The sequence below is a fragment of the Bombus vancouverensis genome, chromosome 10 (assembly GCF_051014615.1).
Source record: "Bombus vancouverensis nearcticus chromosome 10, iyBomVanc1_principal, whole genome shotgun sequence".
NCBI classification, from domain to species: domain Eukaryota; kingdom Metazoa; phylum Arthropoda; class Insecta; order Hymenoptera; family Apidae; genus Bombus; species Bombus vancouverensis.
The window spans coordinates 12,682,179-12,701,738 of record NC_134920.1 but is presented as its reverse complement, the minus strand read 5'-3'; the positions used below and the strand labels follow the sequence as shown (position 1 = coordinate 12,701,738).

The following is a 19,560-nucleotide window of genomic DNA, read 5'->3' as shown; positions in this document are numbered from 1 at the left end:
CTATACTATAAATTATTTATAATTTATGTCTTTAAATTTATACCTATAGATAGCGCTGTAGTATTATATGTTACAGTCGTTGCAATGCAGCGATATTAGACACAATCTAAATCTAAGTAAAGAACCAGGTGTCCGTTATGGCAAGATATACTAGTGAATCGGACTCAGATCATAATAGCAGGTATCGTCGAAGACGTAGTAGGAGATCCAGGTAAATAATATTAAATTATCTGAGATCTTATACTATATACTTAGTTTGATTTATTTCCTGTTTATATTAAAACGTTACTTGATTGTAATTTTATGCATAACATCATAATTTCCATTAATATATATACTTATATTAATAACATTGATTACAAAACGTAGTTTAATATGTAATCCTTCATTTCAGATCATCTAGTTCAAATTCTAGTGATTCATCTTCTCATAGACGAAGATCATCCAAACATTCGAAAACAAAGCGTAGACATCGCTCACATTCCAGAAGCAGAGGGAGAGATAGAGATCATAGCCAAAAAAGTTACAAAAGCTCTAGAAACAGTAATTCAAAAGGAAGAGAAAGACATAGGTATTATTCTAGATCACGTTCTTCAGATTGTTCTAAGAGAAAAGGTAGATCAGCTTCAAGAGAAAAATCTGGGAGTCGTTCAAGTAGTTCACAATCTAATGTAAAGACTATTGTGTCTGAAAAGACTAAAAATGTTTTAATAAAAGGTATGATTTTTATTACATATGTTATTTTTCAAGTTATAAATATTTTATTATTAATCTGAATTTATAGTTTTAAAAACATTGAATAGTTTTATCTTCTGTTTATATAGAAAATAAGGGTAGGAAAATTTTAAATTTAGTTATACAAATTAGGATACTAATGTTATTTTGTAGGAGTCATATTAATTTAACATAAAATTATGTTTAGGTGATTTTCCAATTGAACCACGTTTTAAGGAGGGTGTGTTAGAGGAAATCAATTCTGAAGGTTTTACATCCAAACAATTTTCGTCTAATACAAAGGAAAAGAAATTTAAGAACATTGTTATAGATATTAATGCAGATACTATACAAGTTCCAGCAGTGGCTGAAGTTCCTTGTGGATCTGAAAGTATCTTTCATTCTTCGGTAGTGTACCTTTTTCTTTCTCTATATGCATGAATAATATAAATATTAGACATTTTATTTTCAAATATTTTTTATTTAGATAATGATTGATCAGGAAGCCAGATTTGATAAATGGGTGAAAAAATTGTACACTCTTAGACAGAAAGCTATAGCTGATTTGATACATTCAAATGTTACTTGATAGCTGAATAATTTAGTTTTACCAAAATTTATTAGTGTAAACAAATGTTAATCTCTTGATGCTCATACCTGCGTAATAAATGGCTATAATTAAAAATTCAAAATGCACAAATAGGTAATCAACCATTTTTTGTACTAATAAATAATCGCATTTTTATATTTATAAACACACTTGCTTCTTTCATTTCCTAGGCGTATTATTTTATTAGAAACGTAAGATATAGAAATAAAAATAATATATTATTATATAATCAAGAAACAATTCCCTTAAAAATAAAAAATTGTGCGTTTTTGACCGATTAGGTTGAGAAGTTAAAATACGTTATGGAATTAAAAAATATTTCGTATATAAGTGTATAAATTAAATGTAAGAAACGAGTAAAATATAAATATTTTATAATTCTTGTTATCATTGCCATGTTGCCATTAAAACTTGCATTCCCTAGCCAAGAACTGTATTAATACCATAGAACAAAAATTCCAATAATTACAGTTACATTTTGTTTGTATACTAACGAGATATGTTTGACGTATTGCATTTTATGATATAATATTTCTTTTGTGTAATGTAAATAAAGTTTATGTAAAATTACTTTATCTCTGAAGAAGATATATATTTATTTGCCTTATGTTACGTTCGTTACATTTAAGCCGAAACGCCACCTTAGAAATTAGTTTTTGGATGATGGTAGTACTGATGATTCGTTAGATTTGAAGTATCTATTATTTATTATATCAGATCACATCTTTGAATATTTTGTCATATTTTGTGAATGCAAACATGTTGTGGGCGAAATGTACTACTTCGTCTGAAATTACAGGTATTTATCAAATATTCAAAGCACTCGTTGCTTTTATTTACTTGTTCTTTTGTTTGCTATCATATGAAACCTAGAAATTTGATTTATAAATGCGAAAGAAGCAGATTATATGTACATAAGCATCTAATACGATAATTACATTACAAACAAGTGCTTCATTAATATAAAAATATGATTAATATTATTACTTCGCGTACACATTTCTTTTTTGATCATTTAAATGATTATACACAAACATATGTATGTATATATATATTCATATAATATATATGTATATATACATATGTATATTCATATAAATTGTAGTAGAATAACGTTTACATAGCATGAAAGGTGTAAGTGAAAGACTGAACACTGAACACATTATGGCCTACCGCAATTTTTATTTATGCGGACGTTTGTTTCTACAGCTACATTTTAAACATCGTTAAAATATATATATATATATATATATAGTATGATAAATAGTAATAAATACAATATCTTAACAAACGTTAAAAATTAGTATACATCTGGTGGTAGTTATAAAATCGTAGATAGATCATCAAATGTTAAAGAAATTATAGTTATTTCGAAGAAGACGAGTATTGCACACGTATAAAAATCGCAAATGGTATATATAATGATAACCAATTCATTTACGAGTCTTATTATATATACTGAAAGAGAAATTGATTTAAAAAGTAATGACACTGCGTTTGCTAAGTTTATTAAACGATATTGTTAGTATTATTGCACGTGAATTCCGTTATAAATGAATATATCAAGAAGTATGCGATTAACAGCTAACAATATCGTTAATTTCTAAGGATTGACTTTGAGGTCTTTATGTTTATCCTATGAATAGTTATTCCTTTTATACTAGGAAGGATACTACGTCTGAAACAAACGAAGCATTGCAATATGAAAACCTGTCTGTTTTCAATGTTAAACGAGTGATCATTCTTTTCATTCTATGATCGTTCAATTGTAAGTGTCCTAAAACGATTAAATATAGTAAAGATCGATATCAAAATTCGATCGTACTAAAATTATCATCGCTCACAATTACAGTTGCGTTCTTACTGTTCCAGACAGAAACTATCCCATGCGTTATGATAAACGTTGCCCTATGTATTCCCCTTTTGTAATACACGCGATATATATTACTACGCTTAGATGAACATTTAGTATTGATATCCTCCGTTAGCCGCTGCGTCGCCACCACTTCCGGATGGATATCCTCCATTGTTTCCACCGTTGCCACCGTTGCCACCGTTATTTCCGTTTCTGTAACCGCCATTGTCACCACCTGGTCTTCCCGACGGATACCCTGCTAAGAATTCAAATATTACATATATTTACGATTAAAAATCGGATGAAATTAAATTCAAACGTAGTTTCTGCGAAGAACTTATGCAGATGTATGTATGTTTCATTCACCATTGGTGAAGTCAGGCCCATCACCTCGCCTGCCTGATAGATAAACATTATTACCTCCGGCTCCATCTCCGTTAGGTCCGCCACTTGGGTATCCATTATCTCCACCATTGCCTCCTGGTCCACCAGAACCATATCCTTGGCCATTCGCTTCACCTTCGTATCTAATTTGAGGTTTAAATCCATCTTGATCAGCTTCGTACTCAACGATTTGTTTTCTGCCATCAGGAAGCAGAACATTGAACTCTCCCTGTGCGCGATCCCCGTCTCTGCTTTCCGTATGGCCATAATCAGCTCCGGACTGCTCGTCCTTGACTTCATAAGAGAATTCGTACTTTGCTGGTTCCTAAATTAGCATCGAGATATATAATAAAGATAGTTATAGGTCATAAACTATGAAAGAGTTGAGAATTCGTATTGACTCCTAGTAGGCAATAAAAATTAGATGAAATACTTGACGGTGAGAGAAATTAATTATCGTTATATCGTTTACTATGAATTAAATGTATTAGTTTCAATAATATATATTTGATTCTAAAATTTATCGGTGCTGCTGTTTTCTATACCGGCAATTAACTCGGATAATTTCATTTATTGGTCACAGCGAACAATAAAAAATATATTGTAACGATCAGAAATAATTGGTCATGATAGGTAATTATCACCAAGCATACTTACGTTATTTTCATCTTCCCCGTAACCTCCGTTACCGCCACCATTTCCACCTGGTCCAGAAGGATAACCACCGTTGCCGCCGCCATTACCACCGGGACCTCCAGAAGGATAGCCATCATTGCCACCAGGACCTCCAGAAGGATATCCACCATTGCCACCCCCGTTACTACCCGGTCCTCCTGATGGATATCCACCATTGCCACCGTTATATCCTCCATTTCCGCCGCCGTTATTTCCATTTCTACCTGGTGGTCCATAAAGACCCGATGGTCTTCCTCCATTTCTCTCAGGCGTTCCGTAACTACTCGATGGCCGTCCTCCATTGCCACCGTTTCCACCGTTCCCGCCGTTTCCACCGTTTCTTCCAGGAGGTCCATAGAGACCCGATGGAGATCCACCTCCATTGCCACCACCAAAACCATTTCCGTTTTCTGGAGGGCCGTAGCTGTTCGATGGAGCACCGCCGAATCCGTTCTTGCCAGCTCCGTTGCTTCCACCACCGAAACCATTTCCTCCGCCAGGTGCTCCGTAACTACTGGACGGTCTTCCGGCTCCTGAACCTCCGTTTCCACCGAGTCCATTGGACGGTGCACCATAAGAACTAGAAGGCTGACCACTACCGAAACCATTTCCCCCACCAGGTGCTCCGTAGCTGCTGGATGGTCTTCCGGCACCTGAACCTCCGTTTCCACCGAGTCCATTGGACGGTGCACCGTAAGAGCTGGAAGGTTGACCACCACCGAAACCATTTCCTCCACCAGGTGCTCCGTAACTGCTGGATGGTCTTCCGGTACCTGAACCTCCGTTTCCACCGAGTCCATTGGATGGTGCTCCGTAAGAGCTAGAAGGTTGACCACCGCCGAAACCATTTCCTCTGCCATTGCCATTCCTTTCACCGTTCGAGCCAGGTACTCCGTAACTATTTGATAAACCATTACGACCGCTGTCGCCTCCTCCGATGCCGTTCTGCCCGTCGAAACCAGGCGGGCCGTAAGTGTTGGACGGTCCTCCGCCACCTCCTCCGTTGCCACCGCCGTTTGGTGGCAAATATGAGTTCACCGGCGGCTCAGAGCGCACCAGGGTAAGGGCTATGACGAATACTGCTAATCCAATCTGTATGCATAAGGTTTTAACATTTGTATATGTCGTTCAAGTAGAGATAGTTGTTGCATCTAGTCTGACACGGTGATAGGAATTAGAGAATTAAGTTGGTAATCAAACATGAATTTTTAAAAACAGGAGTTTGGGTAGATCTTTTTATCTTATCGTGTTTCTTAGATTGCCACTTTAAGTATCGGATTTTTAGTATTTCTGGAATCGCAGCTCTACTAAACTCTACCGAACGATCTATAAAAAATGTATCGGAAACATCATTGAATTCTTTCTGTCGATTAATACGATGATTCGCGAGCAGAATTTTCCTATCGTCTCTGGAATACTGCCACACAAATAGTAACTCCGAAGAATAGAATTTTCTCGCGTTAAGCAACTTGGTCGCAGAATAGCTCGGGACATTTTGACATACGAAACAATCCTTGCCGCGCGCGTCTTCCTGCTCGATGCTTATCAGTTGCAACAGATATAATTTTCTTGCTCTTTCTGGATTCAAGTTTTCTCACCTTAGACATGTTGAAGTCGGTGGGCCTTTCCTCTGGGCGGAACAATAAACTTGGCCACCGTTTTTCCCTCGTTTATCCTTGAGAAGGCGAGTCTCTGGATCACGCGAACTGCTTCACCAGATAGGCTTTCGTCTTCCGTCGGTTTTACCTTTTGGCTATGCTACACCTTCCGCCGTTAGATGGTGTCGAGGGAATGACAAACTTTGGTTCTAATCCGCTTTATATATCCCGGGATTCATCCGTGTTTCTAGATCACGGTTTGGTGCAAGCGCTGTAGGATTTACAGCGAGGCACCGGTGTAACTGTGTCACGGTGGTGTTGAATCAGTCGGTGACGGTAGTGATGGTGAGTGAAGAAGAGTGGGACCGTAGCAACCACCTAGAGTACGGATTCGTTCCATATTTCACGGGTTACGAATCCTATATTGTAACGCAATGCGGCGCATCATTAACTCGGAGCATCGGTCTTCTCGTGCTCTCGCCTCTCTGTCGGGTGGCTAGAGCGGCAGAAACGAAGAAGGATGCAGGACTTCGTAAGGATACGGACCTTCTAAGGATGGCAACTTCGACCGCTCGTCTTCGTTAACCAAGGCTTGATTAATACTGCTCTCGTCTCATCGCATCGGAAACTTTCACGAAATTGTTCGATGTCTGATGCGATTCTTCCATCGAAGAACAAGTCAGGCGAATGAGACATTAGGCAATGTTAAGCGAATGTACTAATTACGGAGCTAACTATCTAATTAGAAGTCAGAACGTTGTTTAACGCGCTACGAAACGATGATTAATAGAACGCTTCTGGTCGCTGATTAATTAGCCGGCAAATTCGAATTTTTTTCGAGCGTCGATGCGCGAATCAGGGTCCCGAGCTTGGGGTGCAACTCTGCGACACGTGATTTGCGCTTAGATTAAACAGGATAGAGCGCTCGAGCAACATACGCATTTGCAACATATCAGGTATATATAGTGTACGGTAATATTATACCCAGACTAATGACATACTTAGTGTACTTTAATATACCTGCTATTATGATAATATTGTAAAATATTAATCGCAAAAAGCGGTAATTTAAAAAATATTCGAATATAGTGATTCTGGCTGTCGTGAAATTGGTATTATTACTAATGTAAACTCTGGCGTAATTTCTCAATACATAAAGCGGTTCTGTAACTTAACTAACTTACTTAACTCTTTTTTTGCTCCGAGAGTAAGATGAGAATTTAATTGATTACGAAATACGATGGGTCGAATATTTCAGGAACGTTTTTGTTAAACGTCTCTTGCTCTGAATGTACTACCCGTGGTCATTCGTTTAATTTCGCAAGCAATAAGTAGCCTTCGATACCGAATGTCATGGGTTTGATGCAGACCAATTTTTATATGGCGTAATATACTTTCCTCGTACTTTCGATTTCGCAATCCTTTAATACGCGTTGCCATAACGTGGTCCATTAACGCCCGCGTACGCTTCACCGTTACTCTTTTTTTACCGCACTGTGCTGATGAGCGGATAGTTAACGGAAGATCAGGCTTATTGCAAAGATGAAATTAATCGTGACGAACGTAACAACAGAAGAACAATCTTAACAATTGACGAGTATGGTTGGCTAAAAGTTTAATCGCACATCGTTTAGAGATTCGTTCTTCAAATTTCACTTGAGATCATTGTTGGATGCTAAATTACATTCTTTTTCGATAAAATTAATTTTGGTCCTAACTTTGATGTATCGGTCACAACGTAAAGTTAATACACGGTTACATCGATGTTCTACAAGCTTTTTCTTCGTGATGAACAGGTTTGTCGAGACCTTTACTATCTGACATTTTTCACGAAGGAATAGATTCGGGTTAGGTTTTTTACGTTGGACGAAAAAAAAAAGAAACGTGTACCATCTATGTGCACGAGACGATACCGAAAGATTCTATAAAAAGTTAGATCGCGTAATTCATGTAGGGAGGACTTGAAAAGGAGAGATGGCAATTAAACCTATTATGTCTGATGCAGTTAAGGCAACAACATGCTTTCTGCCAGCGAGACTTTCTCATACGTTTTTACGAAGCGCACGTCATTGAAACACGAAGGGTTTAAGAACATCGCTGCTTAAGATGCACATACGTGAATCCCGATCGACTGGAATTCATGCATCTTAACTATATCCTTTAGCATGTTGTTATGGACACACGGATGGAAGGGACGAAGATAATAAATCGATAGCGATCAAATTATACAAATCGCTTTTCATCGTTGCATAAACGTGAGCCCATTCAAACGGTATACTTACAAATTTATCATTTCCTCGGTGTAAATTTTATCTTACATTTAACAGAAACGAAATTTCGAGAAATCAAAGACGGAAGTTCGTATCTCATACAGACTAATTAAATACGTTTATCAAATATATCGATCTTTAAATATCAACGAGCGTCGTGTTAATCGTCAGAAACAGTTTAACGATTCGCTGTTGCGGTTCGGTCAATTCGATCAGGACGCATATTAATGCGGCAGGTAATTAAACGCGACTGCTTCAATTATCCCGAAAAATGTCGCGTTGGTACATTAGTAGGGCACGCAGACACACGGATTCAACTGTCCAACGTGTACACACGCTCGTATCCTGGATGCAGAAAGTTTGTGCAATCAGTGAACTCGTGCTGAATACAGGTGGTGGTAACGTGGGATGTTGGTTAAGATAGGGATACATTATGCAAGATTGCGTCACAGGTTTATTGTATCAGCACCTCATCGTATACGAGTGAGATAGCGCGGCGGGTACCTAGGATTTTTACGATCGGAGATTTATGGTGTTCGCGAATCCTGAAATTCGTCTTAATCGGTCTAGAACAGTTTCGATTGTATCGCGCCGTGTCCGTTTTATTATACATCGGCCACGGTTTCGCCGCGGCGGCACGTTGCGAGACTCGAGGAATCTTCTTCGTGCATAAATCGCATCGCGCAACGCGGTGCCACGGACTGCTCAGATTTAATAAATGATCAGAGGCGAACTGTTCTATGCTTGATAAAGCGGACGCTACGCTGGCATTGATGTATCGCTCGAAATTTCCTTCTAGTTCGATAGGCAGGCTAAGTGGACTATGGAGGCGTCTATCTTCGCAGCGAAGTGGATCAATTTTTGAAGAGGATAGGAGAATATCGCAAACACTTTGAGGAACAGCTCGGTATTCAATCGCCATCGAGTTAATTGTTACCGAGCCAATTCGACGGACATATTCGTCTTCCGTGTACAATGTCATAGATCGTATCTTACTAACGTCAAAGGATAACTTGTTCTATCTTTATTAAGGAGGTAAAAAATATCCGTATTGGCATGCATCGTTTCTCCTTCTAATTTTATGTTAAACATCTTCTTAGAACGGTACGTATGTTCTTTGTTTGTTAAAACGAGCAAAGAATTAAAATATAAAAATTCCAGGATGGTAGCAGACTTAATATTATGGACACGTTGCACGTGGTAAAGAAAGAGAAAGAAGAAGATTAATGCTTATCGTGATCGAAGAAAAAAAAGGATAAACGAGCAAGGATAAATGAAGTCACGAACGGCTAAATTAACTCGAGGAACTTGCTTGATAGTTTTTCCGATGATTATCTCTGGACAGCGGCGCGTCAACGGGGAAACATAGCAAATTAGTTTCGGAGATAACTGTTACGTAAAGCGATTGCTCCGGCTTGCGTACGCGTGCAACTTTTGCACTTTTATGAGGTCCGATTGTTCTTTCGCGACCTTCTTGCGCGAACCTCAAACGTTTTATCCTTCGTGTTTATTAAATCACGTCCTAGTCTACGATTTTCTCCGCACACGCGATTTCTGTAATCGTGCCTATCTTTTGAACGGTTTATGATTTTCCTACTTTTAACCTCGCCGCGATGAATCTCCTCGCGAGAAGTATTTATTTCATCGCGTTTTCATCTTCTGACGGATCTAAAATTTTCACTCATAATTTTCAATCTTCGTATCTACTTTGTACGTGGATAGAGTACAACGATTATACAGCAACGATTAATCGTTGAAAACAACTCGCCGTTGAGAAATTAAGACAAACGTGATAATTGGATAGTTTTTATTATTTCAGATATTTGTGAATGAGAAATTGAGAAATTCGGAGAACAGGTGAAAGATAAAAGCAGGAACGCGGAAGACCGAAGAAACGAAAAGAAACAGAGAACAAAGGATGGGAAATGATGTAAAGAGTAGAATAGTAAAACGATAGAAATAAGAGAAGAGGAGAGTCTGCGATGTGTGAAGATGAGAAGAGACAGGTATGAAAGTAGTTTAACAGGAACACAAATGTTTTTCATGTTGCCATGTAGAACGCGGTACTTCTCTTTCGTCCTTGAAAGGCGTACTTTGCTTCTGGCGATTCAATAAAAGATCGATAATCGCTAAGTTGCAATCGAAACAGTATTCGAAGAATAGTTTTTAAGGAACGAATCTAAAGCTATTAAAATTGCGAAATAGGAGAAAAAGCAGAAAATTTAAAAGAAGGGAAGAAATGGTTAAAACGTAAAAGAATAGAAAAGTAGATGGGTTTAAATTCCTTCGAAGGAAATTAAGCGTGGTTAAAGTACGGTTAATAAATGCATACGACAGAGAGTTAAGGAATAAAAGAGAGAGAGTGAAAACAGATAGAATTTAGCCTAGCCAGCAGGGACAATAGAGACGGAAAAGGAGTCAGATATAGAAAGTATATCGTACAAATCTCGATACACATATGGTGAATACTAAGAATCGATGATACAGATCATACAAATGAAATAATAAAATGAGCTTCGTAGAGTAATAAATTCAATTTTGTACCGCTGTCAGTCTTTTATCGACAGGAAGGATAAACGTTATGAAACGAAGTATGAACGACTAGTAATTTGGTTGTCAATCTTTTTGTATCGTAGCAGCCTGATCTTTCACCATTCCCATTGAATTTTTATTTTAACATCCTAATGAAGCTTCCAATAACTTCCGTTTGTACAATAACATTCACTAGCTATTTTATTTATTTCTACATCATAGAGAGTACTGATAAAGTTTCGCTGGAAAAGATTGGGGCATTGCATGTATTTCAATGTAACGCGTAACGTTACTTAAGGGGCATTAACGCACATTAAAAATATTTCTTGTAAGATACGCAGGCGCGAATAAAATTATTACCGATCTTTTCCCGCCATTGCTATTCTGCCGTTTTAGTCAAAAGATTGGGACACCTTATACATGCATATTTCGATGTACTTGTAGCTCGTAACACGGACGATTCGTGTCGTTCTCAAATAATTCAACCCCTGTTCACGTTATTTATGCAACCTCGTCGGTTACTTATGCAACAAGTAGAAAAAGAATTCATCTCGACATGACCACGACTGTTAAAAGGCCCGACCGCACGTTTGCAAATTTAGCAATTCAAAACACGTTATCAGGATATCACGATCGATCGAGCGAAAGTGATAATTTATCAGTGGATGTGCACGTTATAATGGGATGCATCCGCTCTAAACTGTGGCCATTTATTCCGATGAATCAGAGCGTGCTTTCTCTGGCTGAAGCAAATGCGATATATACCCATTCGATGCACCGGTATAATCGAGCAGTTTCACCACTTCTATTTGATCTGTGAAAGTATTGGAGGCCTGTGTCTGAAGATGAGCGCTCGTGCTACAGTTAGGTAATGTTCTTTTGCCTGATCTAATTTACTGTCCCTACATCGATCTACAACTGTCTCACCGAATTGCAACACTTGCGCTGTTAACGATGCAATGCGGTTAGGCGCTTACACTTTTGATATAACGCGGATGACTTATTGCCGGTTAACGCACCGTTATGCGCCAACGGCCCTTGCGCTCTTCGCGATAACAATTTCGGTTCCTTCTTCGATAGTCTTTTATCTTTATCGAACGAGCAACATTTTTCGCGTGTTTGTTGCGTCTTTTTTTGTTGCAAAGTTGATAACGTTTTAATAGCCGATTCTTATTCGGTAATAAAATGTTTGAACAAATACCGCACATTGCATACTGGTTAGGTATTAAAGATAATTGAGAAAAAACAGCTTGAATTCGTTTCAACGAAGGATTGACGAGAAATTTCAAATCCTAGCTGAAACGTTCAACTTTGCCCCTTTCGTTTATGGGATATAATATCAACAGTTTCGTTATTGTTTATTATGGCCTTTACAAAATTTACTCAAAAGATATGGACGAGATGTTAAACACTCAAGAAGTCTGTAAAAGTAATTTGAAAACATTTATTCGCGAGAAAGACGACGAGAGGACAAAAATCTCTTTATGAATTTCTCTTTGTTTGTTCCATTGATGATCGTTGTACATAAAAAAATCACTCAATATTCCTTTCATATATATCATACTGAACGAAGTAATGTTTCCAATGCAAAGGTTAATCTTTACAATCTAGCATTGAGCAACAGCTTGAACGAATATTCTTATACTTCAAATTACGTTAACCGTCGCTAACGTGTATAAATCAGATATTATAGTTAATTTTGTCTGCGTGATCGTTCGCAGTCATTGCATTTCGCTTCTCGTAAAGCGTGCAACGTCGAAGGCTACCTTGATGCCTTAATGTAACATCTTTGTTCTTTCGTGTAATATGGAGTTCAAGGCGATATACGATAAAAAGTAATTGAGTTTTATAGAAAGGCGATGGTGCAAAAAAAAAAACGCTAAGATTAAATTCAATAGATGGACTGAAAAGTCTGTCATTGAGAGAGGACTGATTTACTAATATGGTTAATGGTAAAAAAAAAATTATAGTCTAAGCTGTATCGTGTTTTCCATTGATGCGAAAACATAGTAGATGTTTGTTACGAGTATGTTATAAAGTATATTTATAAACTAATGTTAATCTGAATTTAATATAATTAGAATTTACCGTATGAATTTTCGAAATATATAAATTACTAGCTTTTTCATATTTTTTATTTTAATATATCTAGATCGCATAATTCATAATATAGATTGAAAAGAATTTAAGTAAGATAATTACAAGGATTATTCAGAAGTAGGTAATTGTGAATTAAACTTATAGTATGAAAGTAAATTGCAAATCGTAAGCTATATTTCAATAAAAAAAAAAAAAAATTACGTTATAGAAACTGTAAGTGAAAATCTATCAAAGTTTCGAAAATTTCTAATTATTCCCATATGTTGCATTTGTTCTCAGGATTCATAGGACTACCTACTGGACAGTTGAAAGCTTTGGCGAAATCTTCTGAATTTGACACCGGACCAATAACTCTTAAACGTGCCGTACTATGCACGTCATATTTGCCCTGAGATATTAATTCTTCTTTGTCTGCTGTTTCGCACCATAACTGTAAGTAAAATTTTTAATGTTTAAGTTACACAATAGGACAAATTTTACTATCTCTGTTTAAATATCACATTCATATCTAATAATTTTGAAAATAAATTTAAAAATATTATCAAAAGAGGAAGAGAAATAATCTTATTTTTCCTAAAAAATAATATGTCGTGTAGAATGTAGGAATATATCACATTCCAAAACAGTTATTTATTCATTTTTACTAGCAATTTTAAACGTAAAAAGGCAATCCTTACTGAATTTATGTAGAAGGCTGCGTATATTTAAATTTCTTAAATTAATTTTAAATTTGAAGAATTGATGTCTTAATCGAAGAAGTGTCACAAAAACTTACGTTTGCAAATGACAAGAAGAAAAGTTGGTCGTTGCTAAATTGTTCTAGTCCTGGTAGAGCAGGGTCCGCATTTGTACATTCTCGTTCCCTGCGTTTATAAGCACCGAATACAGCGTGCAGACCCATCGAATCCGCAATATTTTCACCTGCGGTTCTGTTACCATAATTCTGAAATATTTAGAATAATTAACATTTGCCATAGACTCAGTTGTATTTTTTAGCTCGAATAATAATTCGTTCTATCTTAAATTACAGGGTATAGATGAACTTTAAATTAGGGCGAATTTATTTAATTAGCTTAAATCATTTAACGTAATAAATTAGGTGTTTACAAATTTAAAAAGTTAATCGTTTACTTTCTTTTCTGTTTCAAGCAATATCGAGTTAAAATAAAATATAGTAATTTCATATAATTGCTGCTGATTATACTATTTTCGTATAAAAGTAGAGGCAAAGTTAAAAAATGTTTATATAAAATCAGTAATTCTTTAAATTCCTGTATAAAAATAAGTTACGATATATCTGTAGAGTTAGAATTAACGTCAAGAACCTTGATCGTGTAATTTTCTCCTTTGATGATACTATAACCATCGTATTGGTTCACGAAACATATTGCTCTCTTATCATAAGCGTCTGCCATTGCAGTTAGCCATTCCACTTGATTTCCTTTTTCGTCATAAAGATGACCTAATTTCAATAGATACATTAAGTCTTGTTCATTATTCGTCAAGTTGTAATATTTTCATAATAATTCACCTTCATCGTCGAATCCGTGATTTACTTCATGACCCATGACGAGACCAATAATACCGAAATTCACATACCTGAAGAATCAATTTTACATTCGATAATAATAATTATATTTATATTTAAATATCTTCAATACGGCATAAGTATGTAAATATTGAAAAATTTGTTATTTACCAAGGTCGATTTTGAGCAAACAATGGATTTTGCAAATCTGCCGCCGTGATTGCTGTATTGAAAGAATATAGTCTGTTATACCATTCTTCGTATTTGATCAAGAAAAATATAATTAATCGTATCATAATTCTATAATTCTATATTTGTAAAATATGTTTTGAAATACGTACATATAGAATTATCGTTTGGTACGAAGAAAGCATTCAATTCCAGGGGATCCATCTCGTAACTACAAAGTTATACAGGTATATATATTATACATAAATATACACGTAGATGTATACATGTGGATATATACCTTGTATATCATGCATAAATATGTATAACATCGATTAACATAAATACGACATTTAAGTTACTTTTTAAAGTTAGTTATTTTAAAACGAAAGCTTACGTATCGCCATCGTTATCTACCATTCGTCGTAAGTTTTTCCATCTAGAGTATCTCACATAGTTGAGGAAGTTCTCGTAGAATGAAGTACCGACTGTAAACTTTAAAAATATGAAACGCGATTCATTACCATGAAAGGTTAACTATAATATATATATATATGTATATACACAGATTACCTTAACGAATATTAAATTTCTAGTAGATTTAATTTAAAGTTACGATTAACGTAATAATTAATTTTAAGACTATAAATCCCTATTACATGCTTGAGTTACCATCATTGATTATTATTTAAAATAAAATTACCCCTCGGAAGTAGCGTTTTACGAGTGTAGAGTTTTGGAGCCAACTTGGATAGCCAACCCAGTTCTTCATGTGCACTAATTTGTCCAAAACAAAATGTTTAGTATCAGCGTCCATCCATTCCGATGCTTCGATCCGATATTCGATTTCCTTTTGTATGTCATCGATCATGTCTTTGGCCTTTGGATATTCAAGGGATATTAATGAATGTCAAACGTTGAAAATATTTTTTATCTCCGTAAGGTAGGAAGGCGCGTAATTAAAATTATTACCATTTTTGCTACGTTTTCTGGCAGATATCGTTTAATGTATTCGTATCCTGCTAGTTTACCGAGTGGCGCAATTTCCAGGCACATATCCTCTCTATGGAAATACAAATTAAAGTAACGTGTAATTTTAACAATTTTCAACGAATCGTGTTATTATACAAACCTTGTGAAATATAACCACTCTGGGGACCATTGTCCATACAATTCTGTTAGTTCTGATGGTCCAGTTACCATTATCTTACTAATGAAGAGCCAATGAATATAGTTAACTGCAACAAACGAAAGAATTTAATATTTTAATTCGATTAGAATGGAAATATCTTTAACATCGATCAATTTACCAAGTACTCTTTCTGGAGTTTTTGCGAGCAAGGTATGAAGTTCTTCCATATATTTGGGATACGGTACAAAAACTTCTACGTCGTTATCAAACTCCAATCCAGCCTCGGAAAATATTTTTTGTATTTTTCTCACCCAATTTATCTAGATATTCGTAAATTATATAAATTTTCATTTCAATATTCGCGAGTCTTATATAAGTGGAATATAAAATAAATAAAATTTTTTACTCTGTTAGTACGCGAAATAGGACCTAAATCTTCGTAGTATTGTTGCAATTCTTTAAGCGTTATATTCTCGATGTTATTATCGTCATCCTCAACGGCATATACGATCTGAAATAAATAAATATCGTTATTAACAAATATTTATATTATATTCACGCAAATTCATATCTTCCCGAACATAGTTAAAAGATTAAAATCTATGCAAATAATTTGCTTTATTTATTAAATATTACATAGATACATGTATTTTTACAAGATACATGTATTTTTGCACATTATACGTATCCTATGGATTTTTATGGATCTTAGAGTTTCCCATGTTTGCATAAAATCTGCAGTCTAGTTACGAACTAATGTAGAATACGTAAAAACAATAGATTACTTACTTCTGTCAAATTAACGATAAATTTTACGAGATCTTCGATATCTTTCACCATTTGTTCCTCCGATATTTCAATTCCTCTTTCCTTAGAAAGTATTAAAGATACATTTAATATATGATCTCGATATTTTTGTCTTTGCTCTTCAATTTCTTCTTCATCATACTCGTAATTATTATCATAGTCATCATTATCGTCATCTTCGTCATCCTCGTCGTCATCTTCGTCGTCATCTTCGTCGTCATCTTCGTCATTCTCATCGTTATCATCGTCGTTCTCTTCCTCGTTATCGTCTTCGTTAGCTTCGTCACTATATTCGTTATATTCGTTATATTCATCGTTGTTATTACTTTCGTCATACGTATCTTCGGTATAGTCGGATAGTTGCCTATGTTTCAAAACGTTCATCTTGTTTGCAACGTGATGCGCTGTGGCGCCTGTAATTTTCTGGTGCTTATGATTTTCACCGGCATGAACCTTTGCTTTCGTTCCAGTCCTCTGCAATTTCTTCTTCATCTTCTCTTCGTAGGTATGTTTTCCCAATGCTTTGTTCTTATTATGCATCCTTCTGCTATGCCCTAATTGCTTGGTAATCTTCCTTCTGTGTATTTTCCTCTTGCGTAATACTTCCCCTTCTTCGTTGTTCTCTTTCACCTTCTTCTTCTTGTTATTATGTTTATTGCGACTTAAGTGGTTTCGTAAATTTTTCCTTATCGTTTTATCTTTCATATTATGTTTCTTTGTGATCGACTTATTGCGTGACAAATGTCCATTATTGTTGACCTTATTGTTGCTATTATATTTATTAGCCTTTAGTTTACGCAATAGTCTATGAAGAGGTTTCTCGCTTATAATATTCCTTTTAGTTCTTTTCGTCTTTTTCTTTTTACCAATGACATTATGCATGACTTTTTTCTTATTATGCCCCTTCTTAGCGTGACCTAATTTTCTCTGGTATTTTCTAGCAATCATTTTCTTCTTCCTCGTCTCTCCTTCTTCATCTTCTTCTACAGTGTTCCAGTCGTCCTCTGATTCATTCTCCTCTTCATCTTCTTCGTCATTCTCTTCATGCTGCTTTTGTTCTGCTCTTTCCCTGCTTCCTTTTTCCTGGCTACCTTCTCCACTTTCGTTATTTTCATCGCTGCTGTCTAAATTCAATATTTTCTCGACTGTAATAAGCTCATATGCACCATGCGGTAAATGAGGTAACATAATCTGAAATATCGAAAAATAATATTTATCGTAGCGAATATATAAATGTTTGTCCTCGATCGTAGTAGAGTAGATTTTTATGAATTATAATCGTACAATTATCGTATGGTTGCTTTCAGGTGATAGTGGGACGTAATGTAAATCGTGAAATGCGTTAAATCCTAATAAACGAGCAAATTGGTCATCGACTATTTGCCAGTTGTATATATCCTCATCCCACTCTCCCTCTTCCATGATAAGTGGCCATCCTCCGTGTCTCCATAGGGTTGACAATATTGGTTCCACTCCTCTTTTTTCTATGGCATCTGTAAAACATTTATTATTGTTATTATTATTAATTTACATCCGATTTATCTCTGTTTATATAATCTTTATATATAATTATACCGATTATTGTTTCATTTCTCTATTATATTTTATTTTTCGACTCGACGAACTTGAAGAAAGAAGTTGCTTAGTTTAGCTTAAAGAAAGCTAAATGTATCAATTTATAATTAAATTTTATAATAAAATTTATTGATTTAATACGATATAATGATTTATAAATAGATTATATCGATCATTACTACTATATTTTTCTGTAAATACATAATGAGACGCTGAAAACGTACCTATATCCATACAGCTGTGATACCACTTCTTAGAAAGTCTCACCGCGTAAAGATCGTCAGATTTTGGTTTAACCGAAAGTATATCTGAGAAAACGATAAAACGTTAAAGTACAGTGTCGTTTTTATAAATTTGTATTTCGCTGTGAAGCTACTATGATGTGATAATTTAGTGTAATGCTAATACTCTAGGCATAAAGCGAAAGCTACTATTGGTAAAACAATCAATATTTAAGCGCGTGTATAACATGGACACACTAACTTTCAGATTGTTGCCTGACTTTCTCGGCTACCATATCCCATAAGCTCCAGGAGGTCTTATTTTCAGGAACGGGATTGATTTTCGACCAGTTGCCACAAGCGTACTCATAAAAATCGTCACATGGGTCCACGGACACGTCCATACTGCCCTTGATCAATTGTGCTGTGTCGCAAAGGCAAAAAATTTGGCAATTAATCGTTTTCAAACTTACAAGCGATATATAAATTATTATTCGCTTCGCATAAAATAGAAATTAGAAGATAATAAGCATAAAATTACGAAATTTTATTTTACAATTGACGATTGAAAAAATGATCGATCATTGTATTTATTAAAGAGGCATTCAAATCAGAGAACTAAAAATCTTTTTTTGTTCCTGCTTTATATGATAAAAATATTTTTTAATAGAAATTGTATAAAGGCTACGTTTCATTTTCAAACTGAAAACAAAATCTTATTTCTCATATATCTATTACTTACCAATCAGCTTGCATTCTTCGGTCTTACATACTTCACGTTCATCTTTCTTCGTTTCAACAGCAGCCTTAAATTCAAACAAACGTTGTAAACTGCGAGGATATTTCAGCAGGTCATCGAGTTTTAGACCGGCGTTTATAACGACGCACAGGGACACTCTGGAAGCATTTGCAAAATTAATATAATAATTTACTATACTATTAAATTGAACTAATTATTAAGTTATTATAAATATAAGTATAAATGATTATAGTCAAAGTTACTTAATCAAAGAATTTTCAATGTAAATTCTTACTTACAGTATCAGTAGACGTAACATTTCAACGATGTGATCGAAGCCAAACTTGAAAGTTAGGCTTTCGATGTGACATCCGGCCTTCCCCTTTTGCAATAGGCGAGAAAAACGGCTGTCGTGAATTTTATACTCATAGAGGAGAGGAAATACAACCAAGAAGCTATTTCTATTTTAACCTGATAAAAAATTGTATTGTGATAAAATATTTTCTGATAAATATTGCAACAATTATGTAAATCTGCATCCTCTGCCCTTGCGATTTTGCAGATAAAATATCTTAATACAACATCCAGGAACTTCATTCATCCTGATGTTCCATTCATTTCCTTTCGGTATGGATGATTATGTATTTTAACT

General features: G+C 35.3%; 3 protein-coding genes across 6 annotated transcripts; 1 reads left to right on the top strand and 2 right to left on the bottom strand.

The window, feature by feature from the left end:
- The first annotated feature begins 51 nt into the window (after positions 1-51).
- On the top strand, positions 52-1,868 carry LOC117163384 (uncharacterized). Of its 2 annotated transcripts, XR_013059423.1 has the most exons (5): positions 52-211; positions 395-717; positions 923-1,122; positions 1,202-1,417; positions 1,495-1,867. XR_013059423.1 is itself a non-coding variant. In XM_033345618.2 (4 exons), exons 1-4 carry the CDS (start codon positions 138-140, stop codon positions 1,301-1,303), a joined length of 699 nt encoding a protein of 232 aa, XP_033201509.1. In that variant the 5' UTR covers positions 52-137; the 3' UTR covers positions 1,304-1,868. The 2 variants fall into 2 exon arrangements, 1 of the variants encoding a protein (XP_033201509.1); XM_033345618.2 differs by having other exon boundaries at positions 1,202-1,868.
- Positions 1,869-3,185: 1,317 nt separating this feature from the next.
- On the bottom strand, positions 3,186-6,135 carry LOC117163382 (uncharacterized). Of its 3 annotated transcripts, XM_076622329.1 has the most exons (5): positions 5,837-6,135; positions 4,463-5,330; positions 4,221-4,396; positions 3,600-3,888; positions 3,186-3,438 (listed from the first exon to the last, which is right to left on the bottom strand). In XM_076622329.1, exons 1-5 carry the CDS (start codon positions 5,843-5,845, stop codon positions 3,290-3,292), a joined length of 1,491 nt encoding a protein of 496 aa, XP_076478444.1. In that variant the 5' UTR covers positions 5,846-6,135; the 3' UTR covers positions 3,186-3,289. The 3 variants fall into 3 exon arrangements, with proteins under 3 accessions (XP_076478444.1, XP_033201507.2, XP_033201508.2); XM_033345616.2 differs by having other exon boundaries at positions 4,221-5,330; XM_033345617.2 differs by having other exon boundaries at positions 3,186-3,435; positions 4,221-5,330.
- Positions 6,136-12,755: 6,620 nt separating this feature from the next.
- LOC117163467 (uncharacterized) lies at positions 12,756-19,337 on the bottom strand. Its single transcript, XM_033345773.2, is given in 19 exon segments — positions 12,756-13,168; positions 13,514-13,681; positions 14,064-14,200; positions 14,270-14,337; positions 14,438-14,489; positions 14,608-14,666; positions 14,832-14,929; positions 15,138-15,314; positions 15,407-15,497; positions 15,567-15,672; positions 15,745-15,886; positions 15,973-16,077; positions 16,356-17,564; positions 17,658-17,866; positions 18,173-18,256; positions 18,432-18,593; positions 18,912-19,066; positions 19,208-19,289; positions 19,292-19,337. Coding segments are annotated over 19 exon segments (3,330 nt in total). The 3' UTR covers positions 12,756-12,988.
- Between the last annotated feature and the right edge of the window lie 223 nt (positions 19,338-19,560).

Excerpts from the sequence above, each read along its gene's own strand:
- LOC117163384 (XM_033345618.2), top strand. The coding sequence starts at position 138 with ATGGCAAGATATACTAGTGAATCGGACTCAGATCATAATAGCAGGTAT. Across the intron at positions 212-394 it reads AGACGTAGTAGGAGATCCAG|ATCATCTAGTTCAAATTCTA; the intron begins GTAAATAATATT and ends CCTTCATTTCAG. Across the intron at positions 718-922 it reads TAAAAATGTTTTAATAAAAG|GTGATTTTCCAATTGAACCA; the intron begins GTATGATTTTTA and ends AATTATGTTTAG.
- LOC117163382 (XM_033345616.2), bottom strand. Across the intron at positions 3,889-4,220 it reads ACGGGGAAGATGAAAATAAC|GAACCAGCAAAGTACGAATT; the intron begins GTAAGTATGCTT and ends ATGCTAATTTAG. Across the intron at positions 3,439-3,599 it reads TAACGGAGATGGAGCCGGAG|CAGGGTATCCGTCGGGAAGA; the intron begins GTAATAATGTTT and ends TTGAATTCTTAG.